The sequence below is a fragment of the Neopsephotus bourkii genome, unplaced genomic scaffold (genome assembly GCF_033783945.1).
Source record: "Neopsephotus bourkii isolate Nb327-2 ecotype Australia unplaced genomic scaffold, CSIRO-AGI_Nbou_v1 NB_168, whole genome shotgun sequence".
In the NCBI taxonomy this organism is placed as follows: Eukaryota; Metazoa; Chordata; class Aves; order Psittaciformes; family Psittacidae; genus Neopsephotus; species Neopsephotus bourkii.
In genome coordinates this window covers 11114714-11132658 of record NW_026900684.1, presented here as the reverse complement: position 1 = coordinate 11132658, position 17945 = coordinate 11114714, and the positions used below count along the sequence as shown (strand labels likewise).

The window sequence follows — 17945 nt, the reverse complement described above, 5'->3', positions numbered from 1 at the left end:
GCAAAGTCAGACCTTCCAAAATTTCTGCGTGTGGTTGAGAAACCAAGTTGAAACATGAACGTTGATGTTAAGCAGCACTACGCAGAAGGCACTGCTAGTTTTGGCCTCCCATTAGCACCATCACACACTGTATAAAAGGAGAAGTTTGTCTTCAAGGACAGAGGTGGTGCCCTGAGAGCAGCTTTGGGACTGTGGGCTCTCCCTGGAGAATCTGTACAGTTAAAACTTTCTGAAGGGTCTGTGTATGTTGCCAAGAATCAAATGTTTGGGATGATAAGGGCCAAGAGATTAGAAATCAAAACATTTCTTTATTTTTCCATTTTGCTTGCTTTGTACACCTGGCAGTGTCAGAATATTGTCCATTCCACTATGTCCCCTGTTCAGTTACTCATGCTCCCCATTCAAAAGCACATCTGATTGATTAACTAAGAGCAGCGAGCAGTCCTATTAGCACATCCACCTGCCTTTGCAAACCACAGAATTTCTAACACAGGTACAGAGTAATTATTCACAGACTGAAGTTGGAAGCCAAAAATCAGAGAACCTTGTACAAGTTAGAAAATGAAATATAATCATAGCCTAATTTTGCTGGATCAGTTTCAATTTTTCCACACTCTTACATCAGTTTTACCTGACAAAATGTTAGTAAAATTAAATATTGATCTTCACATCTTCAAAACCAGATGCCATACAACAGGAGAAGAAGGAAAGTGTCACACAAGACAATTGCAGCATAAGGTGTTGGAAGAATGTGTCAGCTGGGATTAAGTAATAGTGGCTAAAATCACCTCAGGTGCAACTTCGTAAGTGACTGATTTCCCTCTTTTGCAACCCAAATGGAAAACAAAAGCCAAAACAAAAATCATTTCAAATGTAACAAAACCATGGATTTGATGGGAAACAGAACATTTTGGGTTTGAGTATTTTAAATGCTTCTGAATTTGAATAAACAGTGATGCAATGACCTGTCAAAGTAAACCCCCCAAAAGTGTTCTGATGAAATACAGATGTTAGTAAATATTTTCTGGAGATGATTTTGATTGCTGCAAGATCTCTATTTAGCTTTTTCATAAAGCTTCTTTTATAAGGTCAGCCAGTCTCTTGAAGGCCTGCAATGACACAAATATGGCTCACATTTATATTCCAGCATTACTTAAACAGGCATCATGTCAAACCTGTAAAGCTACTGAAACCAACCTACCCATATACAAACTCAGTATTTTATACTGCAAAATTCTGCTGATATTCTCTGTTTTCCTTTTATAATGTATAGGTCTGGAGGTTCCAAAGGTGAAAAGTAAAGGAAGAAGAGTTGAATCGAGAAGCATATAAAAGATACATTTGACTATCAATAGTATGGTTGTGAATTTTACAAAGAGGAAGGAAGAAACAGAACTACAAAAGAAGGAACAGAAAGGCAGTAGAAGCACTTAGAAATTACAAACCTTCACAACTGAATGAAAGTACAACTACAAATACCGAACTGTTTCAAGCACCTGAATCAAATGAGTATTAAATCTGCACAAATTAATGTCTCCTATCTATCCGCTGAATTTATAGATACAGCCAAATATCATCCAAACTGTAAAATACATAATTCGTTCCTGAGAAATGAAATACGACATATATGTCAATTGTATGCAAGAAAAACAATATTCTTTCTTATAAAGGATCAACAACACACAGAGAAACAGGTAATTCAATCTCAGGAATGGAAAGTCTGGAAAATAAAAGATATACTATGCCTGCTAATGCTAAAGCAAATAGCAAAGCTTACTCTAGCCTCCAGTAAAGCCTTTATGGGTAATATCTGGGGGGGTTAAGTGTGAGAATCTCCATATATGAGATTCACAGAAGAATTTCAAGTGGTTCTAAAAATCTGGCACCTTTCAGGTCATTTGGATATGAACGTTTTGGCTAAGAAACAGCTAATACTGCTTCAAAAGTACTGCTTCATAACCCAAGTACTAAACAAATGTTTAAAGACGTTTACAAACATTTAAAAAAGTACTAACACTCAAGAAAACACATAAGGAGAAATAAGCAGAAATAAGGGAGCATTATTACATGAGATACTGTCTCCGTAAGAAAGTAAAAGAAAGAAACCTCACTTACCAGATCCATCTGGGCTGGAGAAGACAAAGAGAAGGAGGCTCTGACGTAAGAACTCGGCTCTGAACTATTGATATTGAATGCTCCTCCAGGAACCAGTAGCACCTAAGAAAAATTAATTAGCCATCTGGTTATTGCCACTTGTGCAGTTTTAAAACACCATGTTAAATTAAACTTGACAAGTCTCGCTGCTGAAAATACTGGGATCAGAACATGGCATAATGTATTTCTTCAAAATCAGAAGCCAAAAATATGCATTTGAGTCACACTTTTCAAAACAAAAACAAAGTTTTTTTATGTTTTGTTTAGCTAGGCTGGTGGGTTACCAGGTCCCCTATCATCACAGTGTTTTGAGGCACCAGTAAGGTGGGATGTAGTTTACTCAGTACACAGTTCTGGCTCTTACAGAAATAAAATCCCACTTAATTTCTCTTATTGAAAAGAGATAGTGGGCAGCCATTATTCATATAGGTATGTATATTAATATTCTGTATATATGTTGTGTACATGATGTATTGCACTATTATAATAGTTTAAATTTAAGTAAGCTGATTAAATATCAACATCTGAATAGAGAAATGAAAGTATTTTATAATTAGTCACTATGTGACTGTGCCTGACTTGCAGACTCAGTGACGGTAGGTAGCAAGTTGCCCTGCTTTTTTATGTATGCACATATGTGTGGATAGATATAGTAAAATTATTTTATCCTTCGCTCATTTCAACATCATAAGCCATTAAACCATAGGTCATACTTCTTTCTGCAAAGCTTTTTCCATGATGAGCTGCTGTGTATCAGAAATACCCTTAATTTTGATCCATAAGAACATCCCAGCAGCAGGAGGGTACCATTCTGCCAAGTCTGGGGAGAAAGAGAGGGAGAGAAAACAAAGGAATTGGGAAAGAAACTTCCAGCCCATCTTTAACTGATATATCATTGATTCTATCATTGATTCGGTGAATAGTAGATTTGTTGCTCTGATAACCTCAAAGGGAATGTAGGCCACATATCCTGATGCATTATTCAAAATTCCAACACACTTCAGGGTAGCCCAGTGGTATTATACTGTTTTGACACTTTGGGAACTGAGACAAAGAGGGCCCAGCCAGGTCAACAACCCCCGGTTATTCACATCCATGCAGAAAAAAAAAAAAGAAATACTTCATCTATAAACCCTGGAATTAGCAAGATAAGTACATTAATGATTGTGTGGTACCCAAGTACCCATGTCCCATGAAAGTATCATCTAAGGTAGGCGGGCAGTTCTTCAGCAGTTATTACTGATTCCACTTAAACTGACTAAAAGGAGTGAACACCTAAGTGTAGCTGCATTATTGTTGATCAATTTTTTTCTATGCTGTCCGATTAACCCCAAAAGGGAACATCTGAAATTGATTTCTGACAAAAAAAAAAAAAAATCAGTACTGCTGTATCAATTATTTATTTCTTTGAAATTAAAGCCACTGAATCTGATGACTATTTCAGACAGAGATTTTAAGGACAGAGATTTTAAACATAAACAGTGTAAGAACAGACTGGACTGAAATATATGCTCTTTGTTAAAGTGCTTTATGCAGTAATATGGTGAGCTTTGTACTCATCACAATCCCCTTGTCCCACCAGAAAAACATGAAAACAGCAGTACCAGATAATTTCTCCTAAGCTGAATATTTAATGTCATTGATTTGCTATAGTGCTTATCTGTCACTTCAGTCAAGAGATGAACTTTAGTGATTTTTCTTGAACACAAACATGATAAACAGTTTGGAAAAAATGTAAGTAATTAGCCATGTTGCACTCACTGACCTTTTAACCACTTGTCAGCAGCAGTGAGCATTGCATCCCGCTGGGTCCTGTAGAACTCTACCACTCTGAAAGTAAATTATCAGTTCAAAGTCATGATCTCATAGAGCTTCAGAGTACATTTCCTTCCAAAGGCAGAAACAAAGCTGTTCTACTTGAACAACTTAAGAGTACACTTAATGGAAATATAAACATATCCTAGATGGGCAAATACAGTATACTGTGTGTATAAAACTTTGTATATGTATCAGAGAGGTCTTGAATGCTTCAGCATGTCTCCAACAAAGCACAGATCAACCACATGAAGAAAATGCCTGCCTGGCTGCTTCTTAACTTTACATATGTCATGAAAACTTATATCCATTCTGTCTGTATCAGTGAATGCAAGCCCTGTCAGCAATATTTACTGCACAAAATGGGCATATTGAAGAGAATTAAGGACCTTTCACATATGCAAAAGCACAGACTCAACATTTGTGCCTTTGGGTTGAATTTCTGTAATAGGTACACATAGAAATGGTATTTCATAAAACATATGATAAACGTATCACGGCTACTTGACAGCTTCCCCTTTTCTACACTTCTGAATCTATCTCCTTCTCACGTTAAGTGTAGCTTACAAATAATTCACTCTCTTTCTGGGGAAAATGAGGAAAATGACCCAAACCCAAGTACATGGACAAGTCTTGCTTTTGTTAACATGTGACACCTGTGCCAGGGGAGACACAGGAGAAATGCCTGATACAGAGTTCATAAATCAGATGGCAAATGTGCTCCCAACTCTAGAGAAAACATACTCAGTAATTTGCATAACTTAATATTTTTTCTTATATACTCTCTGAACCAATAGCTTTAATTTGTGGGTGTATTTTAGTACACCTGACAGACAAACACCAACATAGACTCATATAGTTGTGGGACTCAGTCTGCACCAATTGCTACATTCTACATGAAATGGTGGATCTCACTTTTACCACATCACAAATTCTTTTGCAAGATTTTGCCTTTCTGTTATCATTTTTCTCTCATGTCAGAATTAAATTACAAGTAGTAGTAAGACAAGACTTCCACAAAAATGTAACTGCTTCAAACAACAGACTAACTCCTACTGAAATGCATACTCTAACAAGTCAATCTTGTCTAAATAAAATCACCTGGAAGACATTCCAGTCAGCTGTTTGGCCTCATCAATAAGTCACCTGACAACTGAGCCTAAAAGGTTGTAGAGGGTTGCAGCTAATCCACTGCAACATTATTTTCATTATGTCAGAGGAAGAATGATCTTCTGGCTTAAACAGGCATGCCTTTTGGCCTAGAAGAAGGAGGTAAGTGGAGAGATGCACTTGGGGTATGTTTTTCAAAGTGCTGAAAGTTGAGCTGAAGTGTGGTTCAGGTTTCCTTGCAAAGCCTATCTTTATGTTCCTAATCTTTAAAACAAGGGCTAGGGCTGCTGTGTCAGCTTTGGGGGTTTTGCTTTTTTTGATGCTGGTATTTACAGTATGGACAACAGGCAGGTGCTGTGGGGATAGAAGTGCCTGTTACAGTGAGGTGTAAGAACTTTTTCAATGTTTTGCTCATATTCCTATTTATAGGCCTTTGTAGAGTTTACCCCTGCTAAAGTAGGAAGCTTGGGGTTCTCACAGCAACCAAGTATGGTGTCTGAAATGAACCATGGATAGTCAAGAGAAACTGTTCCTCCAGCATAATAAATAAAAGCAAAATGCATGTCAGTCAGTATGCAAAAAGATGTTCTGTTTCCAAGAGTGGCAGTAAAGACAATGCTTAGCAAACACAGGTGAACCTTGCTCTCCAAAATCATTAGACTAAGGATGTTAAGAGGGTGAATCCCTGCTGAGTTAAGTGAGGCAAAAATTCCTTTTACTGAAGCCATGTTGACCATTTCTCAGTAGATACGTGCTCAGTGATCTTAGCCTTTGCTATAGACTGTACCACATCAGTAGAGAGTCGCTGCCTGGGAGCTCCCAAGATCCTCTTGCATTCCCTTCACATGGGAGCTTGCGTAATGACTGGGCCTATGGACTGCCAGACTGCTGATCTGTAGTGGTAGGTTATATGCCTGGACTTGCATGTCTGCAGTTTCGCACTGAGCTCCTTCAGGACTCTTGTGTGAATACTGTCAGCCTTGGTGATCTGGCTTAAGTGATCCACCTCTTCTGACTTTTTGCTGCAAAGAATTTTTATGTAGGAAACAAGAACCGGAACGACAAATGATGGGATTCAGCATACGACATGACCCTACCTCTCTGTATGCTCCAAGAAACCCTTTTCTCCCCATTGCTGAAGCAGCTGTAATATCATAATCTAGAGAAATAAAACATATCATCAATAACATATTTTAAACAGGACTGTTCTGCAGTCATCATAAGATACATTTCCTGATGCATTATTCAAAATTCCACACAAGCAAGAACTGCATTTATGGTCTCTTGGAGCCTTTTATAAACAGAGTTGGCAACAGAAACAGGCCATTGTAGTTCATGTCTACAATGACATGAGTTATATTGTAGATAACTACATGTTACTATATAGTAGTATAGTAACTATAGTATAGTTAGAGTTAACTATACTATAGTTAACTAGTATAGTTAGAGATAACTACATGTGGTTGCTGTCTCTAAGGATCATGGCAGTGTTTGGATGTTGGGGTGGAGGGAGTTAAAAATGGATGGAGAGCTAAATATGATAATGAGGAAGAAAAAGGAAGGCAGTGTATGTTGATTTACTGTTGTGCCTATAACAGCCTCTTTGCTTTAATGTTGTCTCTCACAAACTAATGGAGCTGGAGGACGGAAGTAATATTTACATGAGCTCAACGTCTCCTTTCCCTATAATTAACCATAATGGGGCAGTAGTTGGTAGACTACTTTGTAAGGTTTTTGTGGGCTGCCAATATTGTTCTAATTATAAAATAATTGGGGAAAAAACCCCAACCAATCAAAGAAAACCCAACCCTGAGTGCTTCTTCCAATGTATGCTTTCCATTGAGGTTTTCCAAGGGAACCTACTAGCAAGAGATGAAGTACTTTACATCTCTATTCTTGAAATCTCAGAGTTAAGGGCATATTAGCTGTGCTTTCCGTGCACTGAGACACCATCTAGCTCTGGTTCTAACTTCTATGGCAGTTTGTCTTCCTTTGGCAAAATTGATAACGTATGTGCTTATAAACAAAACTGCAAAAGTGCAAAGCAGCTTGTGGTTTCTTATGACCTGGAATATCTTAGCTTTTCTAAATATAATTCAGTTGACAGTTCAATACTTGCCTGTGTGAAAGTGCTGGTGTGCATTGTTGAAACCTGTATGTGTAGAATAACTCTGTCGATAAGAGGCTTGGGTCCTGTCAGAAAACCTATTCTTAACCTACAGAACAAAACAATAGAAAAAAGGTATTACAGAAATGCAATGTGCTAATACTTCACGTGAGTTACGGTTTAACTTCTAACTGGGAAAACATGTAATCATTTCACTGGTTTTGTAAGGATCTTTTATGCTTTTATCTGTACTTTAATATTGCCCTAAGCCCAGGCTTATGCAGTTTATGACTATTCAAAGTAATGAAATAAAAACATTTAAGGTTTTTTTTAATGCTTACAGTAGCTTCTTAGTTCTGAGACTTCAGAACATATCCTGTATTTCTAAGTTTTATTCTGCAATCATAAAGATTTAGATGACTCAAAGGTAAGGAAGGATAGGTTTTCACATAATGAAAAATCATGAGTGCTCAGGCTTTCTGTAAAACAGATGGAAGCGATGAACAGCTTTACTCTTTCACTCCCTTTCAGTACTGCAGGATAAATGGAATTTAGACTGATAAACTAGATTTTTATTCCTGCTTCAATTCTAATGATCCATCTTTACAGACTGGCTCAAGTTTTTCTTTGAAGAAAAATAGAACCAGTAAACTTATGTGTCTGATAAAGACAAAAATGAACCATGGCTTTTCAGTGTCACTTTCGAAAGTGCAATCACACTTAGCATCATGTTATTGCCTCACTTTCTCAGGCATAGGGTTATAATGACTAGCTGCCAGTGCAGAATTCATATTATTTTCTTATATTTTATACCAAACAAAAGCAAGTTAATCAAATATGTTCATTTGTGTGAAGGGCAAAACAGCCAGCCTAGTTTTTCAGGCAGAGAATTGTATGTCCAGAAGACTAGAAAGCACTACAACGCTACGAACAGTTTGTGGAGAATGCCATCATTTCTTTCTATGCTACAAGCTTAGAGAGTCTGCAGGAATGGTAAGAGATAGGAGAAATGGAAGAAGAGAGAAAAGCTGCTAGAAGTTCCAGGAACAGAGCTAGATCCAGCATCTGTCTTTCTGCCTAGATGATGCCTGCAGGAATGGGCTGCCCGTGGGGAATGGTCAGTATCAGAAGAGAAACAGAAATTGGAGTTACATGACTGCCAAGAGGTAACATGAAAAGTGAGTAGACTGCAAAAGCTGTGGATCCAAAAGTGCATTCCAGAAATGGATAGGTATTAGATGAAAAAAATGATATATCTGATCATTTTGTATGAAGTCTTGTGCCTTAATAGGCAGCGCTGAGCAGTCCAAAGCTGGCCTTACCCAGATGAGAGAATTTTAGAGAAAGAGTCAGTCCTGATAACTCGACCATCCACATCCATTGAGAGGAAAGTTGGAGCCCATGGCTTGGGAGAAAAAGAAAAGTAAATTCAAGATGCTAGTCAAGGTTATGATGTAATAATAATTTCTTTACTATGAAGACATAATTAATTTCTTAATGAATTATTTTGATAGTAAGTATTTTGATGTGCATTCCAAGGAAAATAAATGCAGTAACTTGCTGGCAAGGGGCTGTTTAGGGTAGCTGTCTGTGATTACAATATTCCATGAAAGTCATCAAGAAAGCAGCCTTGGTTTTTTGATGCTTAGCCCACTGTTCAGCATACAAGTGCTCAGTTCAAGTTTTGGTAGGAAGCCAAAGTAGAACAGAAAAATAATTATTTCTTTGCCAAGATTTTTTTATGGAGTGAACAGACACTGTAATTTCTAAGATGGGGCTCTCTGGCTTTTAGATTTATCTTAAAAAATAATAATAATAAAATAAATCAGAAGCTATGGCCAAATTTTGATGATCGGACTTCAGCACACTTTTTCCTTATCAGTAGTTCTACATTTATGCCTTCTCCCATTACACTCTATAGAAAAGCTATGTAATGCTATTCAACAAGCAGTTTTATTGCCTCCTTCCATAAAAACATTGCAAAACAGAAAATGCTGAACCAGTGTTCAGCATTCTACCAGTGTTTTAGTGCTTTGTAAGACCAGCTTCTAGGTACTTGTGCAGACTGTGTTACTGCAGACCCCTGTGTAAAGATGGGTCAACAGCCAATTGTTACCCATTTGGGGAACACTTAGATGAAGGAAGAAACCTGCCTACCCAGTAGTACTTCCTGTGGTCTCTGGGAAAATTCTCTCAAGTTCTCCAGAAGGCCAAGGGGTAAAATTAGCATATAGTGGACTGGGAGTAGGCAATCTTCCATTGAAAGACTGGGCTGAAGGGATCATTAAAGGGCTGCTGTTTTCAAGTGCTGCTTCAGTGGCATACTTGTTTTGCTCTGGAGGCAGTCTTAGCTATTTTGACTACTGCAGGAAATTCTGTCCTCTAATAAGGCCTGAGGAATATGAATATGCCTAAGGCAATGAAATGCCAAAAAGGGGACAACAACTGAAAGTAGCATAGACTGTGAGGCCTACAACTACCCTGGAGTAGGACATGAAGAAGGAACATGCAGGAAGACCCATGGCTCACATCTTGGGTCTCTCCTGGACCAGAAAAGGTATAGCTAAGGATTATGGAAGACAAATTACCTTTTCAAACTGAACAAAGTAGTAAGGATCATCTTCTATTATGAGAAAATCATATTTTCTTGCAAGCTAAAGAAATTCATAAAAAGAAAAGATTTTATAAAATGTAAAGACACTGTAAATTAAGTACTTATTCTACCCTGGGCCTATTACCAGGACTACATTATCCTGTGTATTGCTCATTCACTGTATACAAGGCCCTATCACAAGAAGCTTTCAAATGCCCAATTTGGACATTAAGCAATTATAAGAGTAAACATGGTACCTGCAGTACAAAGTCAAGTGTAATAACTGAATCTGTTCCACAGTAGTGTTCCAGCTGTGTAGGAATCTTGCAGTAAGTCGAGTTAGAAGCCCATGGCAAAGATACTTGCAAACAATGGGGTACTATTGCAAAAACAATTTATCTAATGCATAGTTCATCTTTGAAGAGTTGTCATGAAAGAGGTTCTGCTAGAAGCAAGTCTGAGGAGTGTCTACTGGACCTTCAACTGAGACTGACACTTATCCATTTCCAGCTACAAGGTTCACAAGGCCTCAGCTACATACCTGGTAAATCTCCTTCTTGCGCTCTGTGGTCAGAGAGTTTCCAGTTGGGTTGCACCCATTTGGAACAGTGTACAGGAATTTGGGAAGGGGATGGCTATCATCTGGGCTCCAAGTAGACAGAATTTCTTTTAGAGCATTTGGAATAATGCCATGTTGGTCACTAGGAACATTAATTATGTTACAACCCAGTGGTCTCAGCTGTTGATAGAAAGAACAAAACTGTCATAATCCCATAATTCAAAGGTCTTCCTTTTGTCATCAACATTGTTAGATTTCACTAATACACAGTCTTTCTGAATTTATAGCTATAATCTCAAGCTCCATTTGCTCATGATTAAAAAGCGTTTGCCTGAATTTGCTGTGGAGCTTGTCAAATTTACCACATTACTATTTATTTGTCCTGTTAAGCCATCTGAGGAGAAAGGAGTAGCTCTTATGTCCAATTGCTGCTCTTCTCTAGGAAATTGCATATGGTTTTTGCAATCAAAAAGGGATTTTGTGAATTTGAACTCTGTTCTCTCAGGACTCCATTGGTCTCACTACAGATGTTATGTTCACAGTACCTTCATTTCCTACTGACATTTTGCATTCTACTTCAGTGGAAGTGCCAGAATGGCAAGCTATTTCTCACTGACAAAGGGCAAAGAATCTGTTCTTAACAGATATACTCAGCAATACAAAAGGGAATGGAACGATGCTACTGCAGTGACACATTAACAGCAGTATGAAAAAATACAGGTAAAATTCCAACAAAAAAGCATGTTGTCTCCCCTCTATGGAATTTTAATTTGTACCAGGTAGCAGTCTCCATTTTTAAACAAAAATGCAAACTGCTGCATTGCCAAAATATATTCTTAACAAAGTATATTTATTAGATGAGCTATTCAAACTTGGCACAGTAAACATCAAAATTCCTTTTGGTGCATGAGGACGACTGAAATTGTGTATTATTCTAACCCTTCTTATGCATGTTGAGCTGACATTTGAGTACATACTGATAGTTATTTTTCAGAAGTAAAATTTGCTATTTTTGTATAGTTCTTAATAATTCACCTCTTCATACTCATATAAGGATGTTTTAGGCCTATTCCAATTTTATGCTATCCATAGCTATGGTATAATTGGACCACAAAATACTTCAGGTGAATGTGCTGACGTTAAAATACCCACTTGTTATAGCTTTGTTTCAACAGAACTAGGTTATAATGGCTTTCTTTCCCGTCCCAAATGTGACCCTAGTCCTTGACTGAATTAGGACAGAAGTTCCTCTCCCAAATCCCGGAATAGCTTTTATAGAACTTAGTAGAGGGGCTTCTATGAATTAATATTTATGAACTTGACTAACACTAAAAATGTGATTCCTAAATATCTTTTCACAGTAAACAGAGCGTATATAAGCCTGCAGATCAAGTACTAAATTGCTGTTTACTTCAAAAGTAACCTCACAATGTTGTGTAGCTAAAAAATACTTACAGCTGCTAGTGTTCCAGAGTATGTTGGTGCATCCAAGAGGATGTTGTCCCCAGGGTTAATGAGCATTTCAAACACCTGTAAAAGAGTATTTTAAAAGATTGTGCTATTCTTGTGTACACGCTTCATACTTCTGACTTCTTCATTGGATTAAAAATCTTGATGAGGTATTAGTAATTCCCTAACCACATAATTATGCTGTCTGTGAGAAAAGCATGGAACTGATTGGATAAAAAAAAAGGCAGCTTTAGAGCCAAATGAAGCTGGGTAATCAGCTATAGCATACCAATCTGAAATGGAAAGACAGTGCTCTATTACACAGTAGAAACAGTTAGAGAAAGGATCAACTGAGTGAGTGGACTGGAAAGGGTAATTAAGTGAAACAATTAGAGTTGAGTTACAGTAACACAAATAATGCACTTATGTACTTACTACTGCACTACCTGAGTGATGTAAAATGTTACCTTAATAGTGTATTTTCTGGCAGGCTCTGGTTTACCTCAGCATTTATGACAGCGAGACTGCCACACCAGTTTTATTTCAGTTCTATTATCTTGTATTGATAATACTGGGACATGTATTTAATAAAGTACCCTGTTCATAGTTATACAATGGCATGTCATGCCATATATAACTGAATAATGAATCACGTATAACTGAACTAATGGGAGAACAAACATCTCAAAGAACTACTTTTAACATATGAAACTTTCAGTCTTACTTTACCCAAGCCTTCCTGGCTGCCGGTTGTGACACACACTTCCATTTGTCCTTGCTCAGGACTGTAGTTGGCTGTGGGGGGATTATGTAGATTTCGCTGGAAATTCTTTAGCCAAGACAACAGCTCTGGAACCCTGAAATGTGAATAAATAATGTGTATCTAATGTCTTCTATAGGCCAAAGCTAGGCTGTTCCTTTAAACTACTGCCAAATCTAGCACACAGTCCTAAGTCTGATTTCAGCTGTCATACAGATATACTCTGATGTTAGTTTTATGCTACTTTATCAACTATGAAAATCAGATAAATGTTTGTTATGGGAGAGCAGAAGAGATGGGCATTTGTGGTCCGTATACCAAATCATCTGAAATCTGGGCAGAAATGATTTGACAAGGATGGAATAGGGGTGAAGGCTGAACTATGTCCACTCTTAGGAGTGATCTTCCCATTCTCAAATGTGGCAGTGTGATAAAGCTCTCAATGCTGCTAGTAATAGGCTGCAGCTAATAAGGATTTCTGAAAGTTGTTTTTTTTTTTTTTAAACAGGTATAAAGATTTTTGAGGATGTTCACAAATGGCTGGGTTCATTTCATTATAGAGAAAAGTCTTCACTTCACTGATTAATGACCTGCTTGCATCTATAAATTGTGTACCTAAATATTTTTGCCAACCTGTCACAAGCCTGACTCAGTGCTGTCTGCTGGGGAGTTCACGAGTGCTAAAGTAACTTATGCAGTTTTTGTACTAGAAATGACCATACTATAAATAGTTCCAACTATCACTAGCAGTATATATTGATTTTAGTCTATGGTACCAAATGAAAGTAACCCAAACACTCCAGAATGTGGGAAATGTGTAGTGCAATGCAGCATCTTTTAATGAGTATCCTACTGCAAAACACAGAATGATTTCTCCTAGTGGTCTGGGAGTATGGAGTCTCAAGTACTAACAGACAGGAAGTGCTCTGGCATGAGAATTGCTAATATTAGTTTTGTGGTAATTTTTTAAAATGACTTATCTGCTGAAAACTTTCCATTTAAACCAAAATGTAAATAGTGAGGCAAATTCAGAGAAGTTAAACCTTTTTTGTAAAACGGATTTTATAACCAGGTTTTAAAGACATGTGAATTAATACAGTAATAAAGGGTTTTGCGAGCCCTTCATTCTGGTATCTTGATATGCAAGCAGTTGTGAAGGATACCCTGCTGAGGCTGAGTACTGGAGAGCTCTCTTCATCAACTCTTCCCCAATCTCAATAGCACTTCCATGTCCAATGGCAACAGTAGCCTTCTTAAATGGAAAAAGGTCAGGGTTTGGTGCTCCTCCAGCCAGAGAGATGAGAGATGGAGGAGACTTCTCCATCAATTCAGCTAGAGTAAAAGGAAAAAAATCCTTGGTTACAATTTGATTATTGCAACACTGATCATATCCTTCAGTCAGTATGCAATTATACTCCAAAGAAGCTTGTTCCATTTCTCACTTCTTTTTAAACTGTCATGAATTCAGAAGGCTGATGATTCTTTTTAAACTCACCTTTCTATCCAGATTAAATGTGTGTCTGTGGGATGGGAGTGGATAGGGGTACATGAGTGAGACAGACCAAAAGAAAAAAAATCATCTTTAAACTATAAATAGCTTTTTGTAATCTTACGTGGTCTGTTCTACTCTTACAACAACTCGTTCTGTGACCAGTGTCTTTTAAGCTTCAAGAATTCAAAATCTTACTGGTCTTCTTTTTAGACTGACTTGGCATGATTGGCTTTTTGTTCAGTCTCACTTTAGCTTATGTGGCTGGCAGTAGTGCAGCTACACTGATAGTTATGTATATGATTATAGCTTTTTCCAGAAGGGAATGGGAAAGTTTGACTACCCAGCTTCAGTGGCGGAGGCACTGTGCAAGTAATTCAGTATGAAGGAAAAGTTAACAACTCTTGCTTTAAAGTCAGTTTCATAATCACTCAGACCCAATCTATGCAGCACAGATGAGACCTTAATCCGGCAAGAGCACTAGACTGCATTAAAGCTAAGAACTCACAATATAGCAGTCATGCGGACTTGACGGTTTTACATTGGGTATGAGAGGACAGATGACACCAGATCTGGTTTAAAGCCTCCTGTTACAGAGTTTATTCTCCACTACTACTTAGCAAATTTGAACATGGGGAGTTAATTCTTATCTGTTCAGTACCAGGGGTCATGTCTGTGACTTTTGGTCTGGTAAAGAGAGATTTACTTTGTCATCAAAACTGCAGCCTCAGTGTGTCTTTCAGCACAAGCTGTGTTAATTAGCACTGGTGTTATGATGTGTATCAGTGTATTACTTGAAAAAAGTACAGAGACTGTCTATAGTGAGTTAGTTGACTTAGCATGGAGCATTTTAAGCGGAACAGCAAATGCCAACCCCTTACAAAGAGAGGAAATTGACCCCTGAAGGTTTAACTAGTGATGTATGTCTCATGCTCTGATTCTGTCAGGTCCCTGTAGGTTTCAGCTGAGTAAATAAATAGGCAGTTAACCTTTCCTATCTGTCACACAGAAGACTACGTAACATGGTAGCCTGAAGACAGCATAATGCAGAAAAGGAAAGTGCAGCAACACTGAGGGGGTTGGTGTGGTGAGGAATTTATGGACAGGACACAGGAAAGCTACACGTAAAGAAGCTGGACCTGAATTTCAAGTCATTAAGAGTTGCTTGTTCCTGGGCACCCAGAGCAAATTCAGTGGAAAACTGTGCCACGAGCCCTCCTTCAGAGGCAGTAGCAGAGATTTTCTGGGCCCATGCTGAAGTGACAGTACTCTCTCTCTTCTGTCTGGATGGGTTTCTGAAATGGTTCAAGGCTATTCACTTTCTTCTTCTTCTCACCTCTGTGACATCTCAACTTGACAAAAGCAAAAACAGTTAACTGGCCTTGCTTATCAGCTTACAGCATGGTTTTCTTTCAAGCCTTTTCAAGCCCTTAACGATGATGCCCCAGAAAAGTCCAGAATGTAGAATACCCTTCTAGAGAACCTGGAAAGAATGGGCAAATACTCACTCAGAAGTCTTATTGGAGATGCTTTTCTTGCTGCACTCACAGTGGTGATGAACCGAGAGTAATTCATATCTAAAAGGAAAGTCACTGGTTGGACATGAAGCTAGAAAAGCGAGTAGGAACCCTAGTGCATCTCACACAAATAATGCTTCCAATTTATTAGTTCCATAGATGTGCTCTATCATAAATTAAATGTCACTTTATGTTAACATCAGTGCTGGAATTTATTTCCCTCTTTGAATTAACAGAAAAGATCTCACCTTCATACTCACAGGCTCTGTCAACAGCCTCCCAGTGACCACTGTGACACTGGCATAGTGAGATGCTGTTCCAATAAATAAATAGTGCTGTAGCTTTGATCTGGGGAATTTTGGTGTGCCAGTGAACAAGAAAAAGCCCTTTACTGCTAGCTGTGGAGTTAAAAAGGCAGATTACAAATTCGAAGATCTGACAGATGTTAAAGAACTATTTATTAGCTCTTTTTAATGAGAATCCAGCTTTATGTAGCTGTGTTAGGTCTTGCACTTAAACTGATTTAACTGTTGCAAGCCATCAGTGAATCAGTGTCTCAAAACGGTTCAGATATGTTTTGCCCCCTTTCCCCTGGTGCCCACAGAGATTTGGTGGATAGTGAACTGCAGGCTCGTGGGAAGCCTCAAGGCCTGCTGTCGCAGGAAAACAACTCGGTAAAGGAGAGCCCAGGAATGAAACAAAGGGCAAAAAGACCGGCACTTTGGCCACTGCTTCCAAGTGTGCTTCTCCTGAACTCACAACAAATAATCCCCTGGCAACCACAGCAACACACACGTGCTGGCAGCTGTTAAAAACTGATCTGTCGATCAAGGCTGCTTTAAAGAACAAAGGCCACCTCCTGCTTTCTGAACATACCGTTCTTCACTCTCCTCCTCGTAACGCCCACAAGCGTGCTTCCCCCAGCAGAGGCGCACCAAGGCCCAGCCGCAGCGGTGCTGATGTATGTCAAGGCTGTGCCCCAGGGCAGCGCTTCTGCCGCGACAACCCGCCGCGGCCCCACTTCCCGGAAGGGGACACCCCGGCCGCCCCGCCCTGCCCCGCCTTGCCCCGCCTGCCCTCCTCTGCCCCAGCACCTCACGGTGGGGTGGGGAGGACACTGAGGCGGCCGTAGGCCCGGCCGCGCTCTCACCTACCGGCAGGAGAGGGCAGATCGGGCGGCGGCGGCCGGGCAGGGCAGCCGTGGTGGGCGCCGCTGCTGGGCATGTGCGGGCCCGCCCGCTCCGTGGCCGCGGGGGAGGTCCCTGGGCGCCGGGCCGGGAGCTGAGGCCGCTGCCCGCGGGGTGTGCGGGGCTGAGGGGCAGCTGGGCTGGGTTTCGCTTTGCGGGTTTGGACACCGATCCTGTGTAGATTCGTGCACAAGTCAAAACGCACCGCTCCCCCACCGGCTTCTCACGTGTAGTGTCCTTAAAGCCGGCGTGGGGCCCCATAGGTGCAGGAGAGGGGAGGGAGTGATATAAGGAAAGCAAGTGCCTGGAAAACATAAGGTTAAGATACCTTAAACTTAGGTCTAAGATAGAGAACAATGTTTGTGTTGTAAGTCTGTGGTGTGATAACAGAATTTAGTAGTCTTACTAACAAGTGAATTATTTCTTTCCATCCTTCTAAGGAGTGGGATTTTTCTTAGCATCCTTCTAATTATCAGTTAGTTTGGAAACTGACTCCTGAGCATCTGCCCGTCCTGTTCTGCTTGCAGTATATTTTGTACGAAGGTCACACTATTCTAAATCTTTGCCAGCTACCAGAAACTTACAGATCTGGCTGGTTTCAGCTAGTTTTGTGATTACTGGGGCATCCAACTGTGGGAAAGGTGAAAAGTGCACCCTGAGGAAGACTGCTTACTGCATCTTGCAGACCCACGACCATCGGAGGGCAGTGTGCAAGTGCCAAAAGGGAGGAGACTTATGATAGGGAGTACCCAAACTAATTGTAATATCCCCACCGCTCTCTCAGGAACCTAATGAATATGTATGTTTGTGTGTAATAAATATCTGCCTGCTTAACCCTTCAGTGTGCAAGTTAGGAGGAGTGATCCCCCTTGCACCCGGCACCATAATAAACATACCTGCTTTATAACTGTCGTGGTTTAACCCAACCAAACAGCTTGTTCGCTTACTTCCAGTGAGTGGTGCCAGGCGTTAGTCCGCCCCCGACCTTCCCCAGGGGCTGCCGCCCCCTTTCCCCCCTCCCAGAGGGGTGGGGAGGAGAATCGAAGGAATGCAACTCCCACAGGCTGAGATAAGAACAGTCTAGCAACTAGTGTACAATACGAATCACCACTGCTACCACCAACGACAACAATGATAAGAGAAAACAGCAAAGGAAAGGAGTACAATACCACGCGAGGAGTTGGATAAGTCAGATATATCGTCCC

General features: G+C 39.7%; 1 protein-coding gene and 1 long non-coding RNA gene across 2 annotated transcripts in view; both read right to left on the bottom strand.

Annotated features, from left to right (window-relative positions):
• Positions 1-17945, bottom strand: part of LOC133222810 (uncharacterized) — a 232252-nt gene that overhangs the window by 52579 nt on the left and 161728 nt on the right. The gene's annotated exons all lie outside the window — the stretch shown is intronic.
• AADAT (aminoadipate aminotransferase) lies at positions 289-16517 on the bottom strand. The gene is made up of 14 exons (XM_061372674.1): positions 16430-16517; positions 15545-15613; positions 13711-13879; positions 12512-12644; positions 11794-11868; positions 10321-10518; positions 9775-9840; positions 8509-8591; positions 7199-7295; positions 6177-6238; positions 3920-3984; positions 2868-2974; positions 2116-2217; positions 289-1109 (listed from the first exon to the last, which is right to left on the bottom strand). Exons 2-14 carry the CDS (start codon positions 15609-15611, stop codon positions 1068-1070), a joined length of 1266 nt encoding a protein of 421 aa, XP_061228658.1. The 5' UTR covers positions 15612-15613; positions 16430-16517; the 3' UTR covers positions 289-1067.

What these genes read in the sequence shown, in the direction of transcription:
- AADAT (XM_061372674.1), bottom strand. Translation starts at nt 15,611, where the DNA reads ATGAATTACTCTCGGTTCATCACCACTGTGAGTGCAGCAAGAAAAGCA. An exon ending in GCCAGGAAGGCTTGGGTAAA is followed by an intron (nt 11,869 to 12,511) that starts GTAAGACTGAAA and finishes ACTCTTTTACAG; the next exon opens with GTGTTTGAAATGCTCATTAA. An exon ending in ACTTTGTTCAGTTTGAAAAG is followed by an intron (nt 8,592 to 9,774) that starts GTAATTTGTCTT and finishes TTTTCTCCCAAG; the next exon opens with CCATGGGCTCCAACTTTCCT.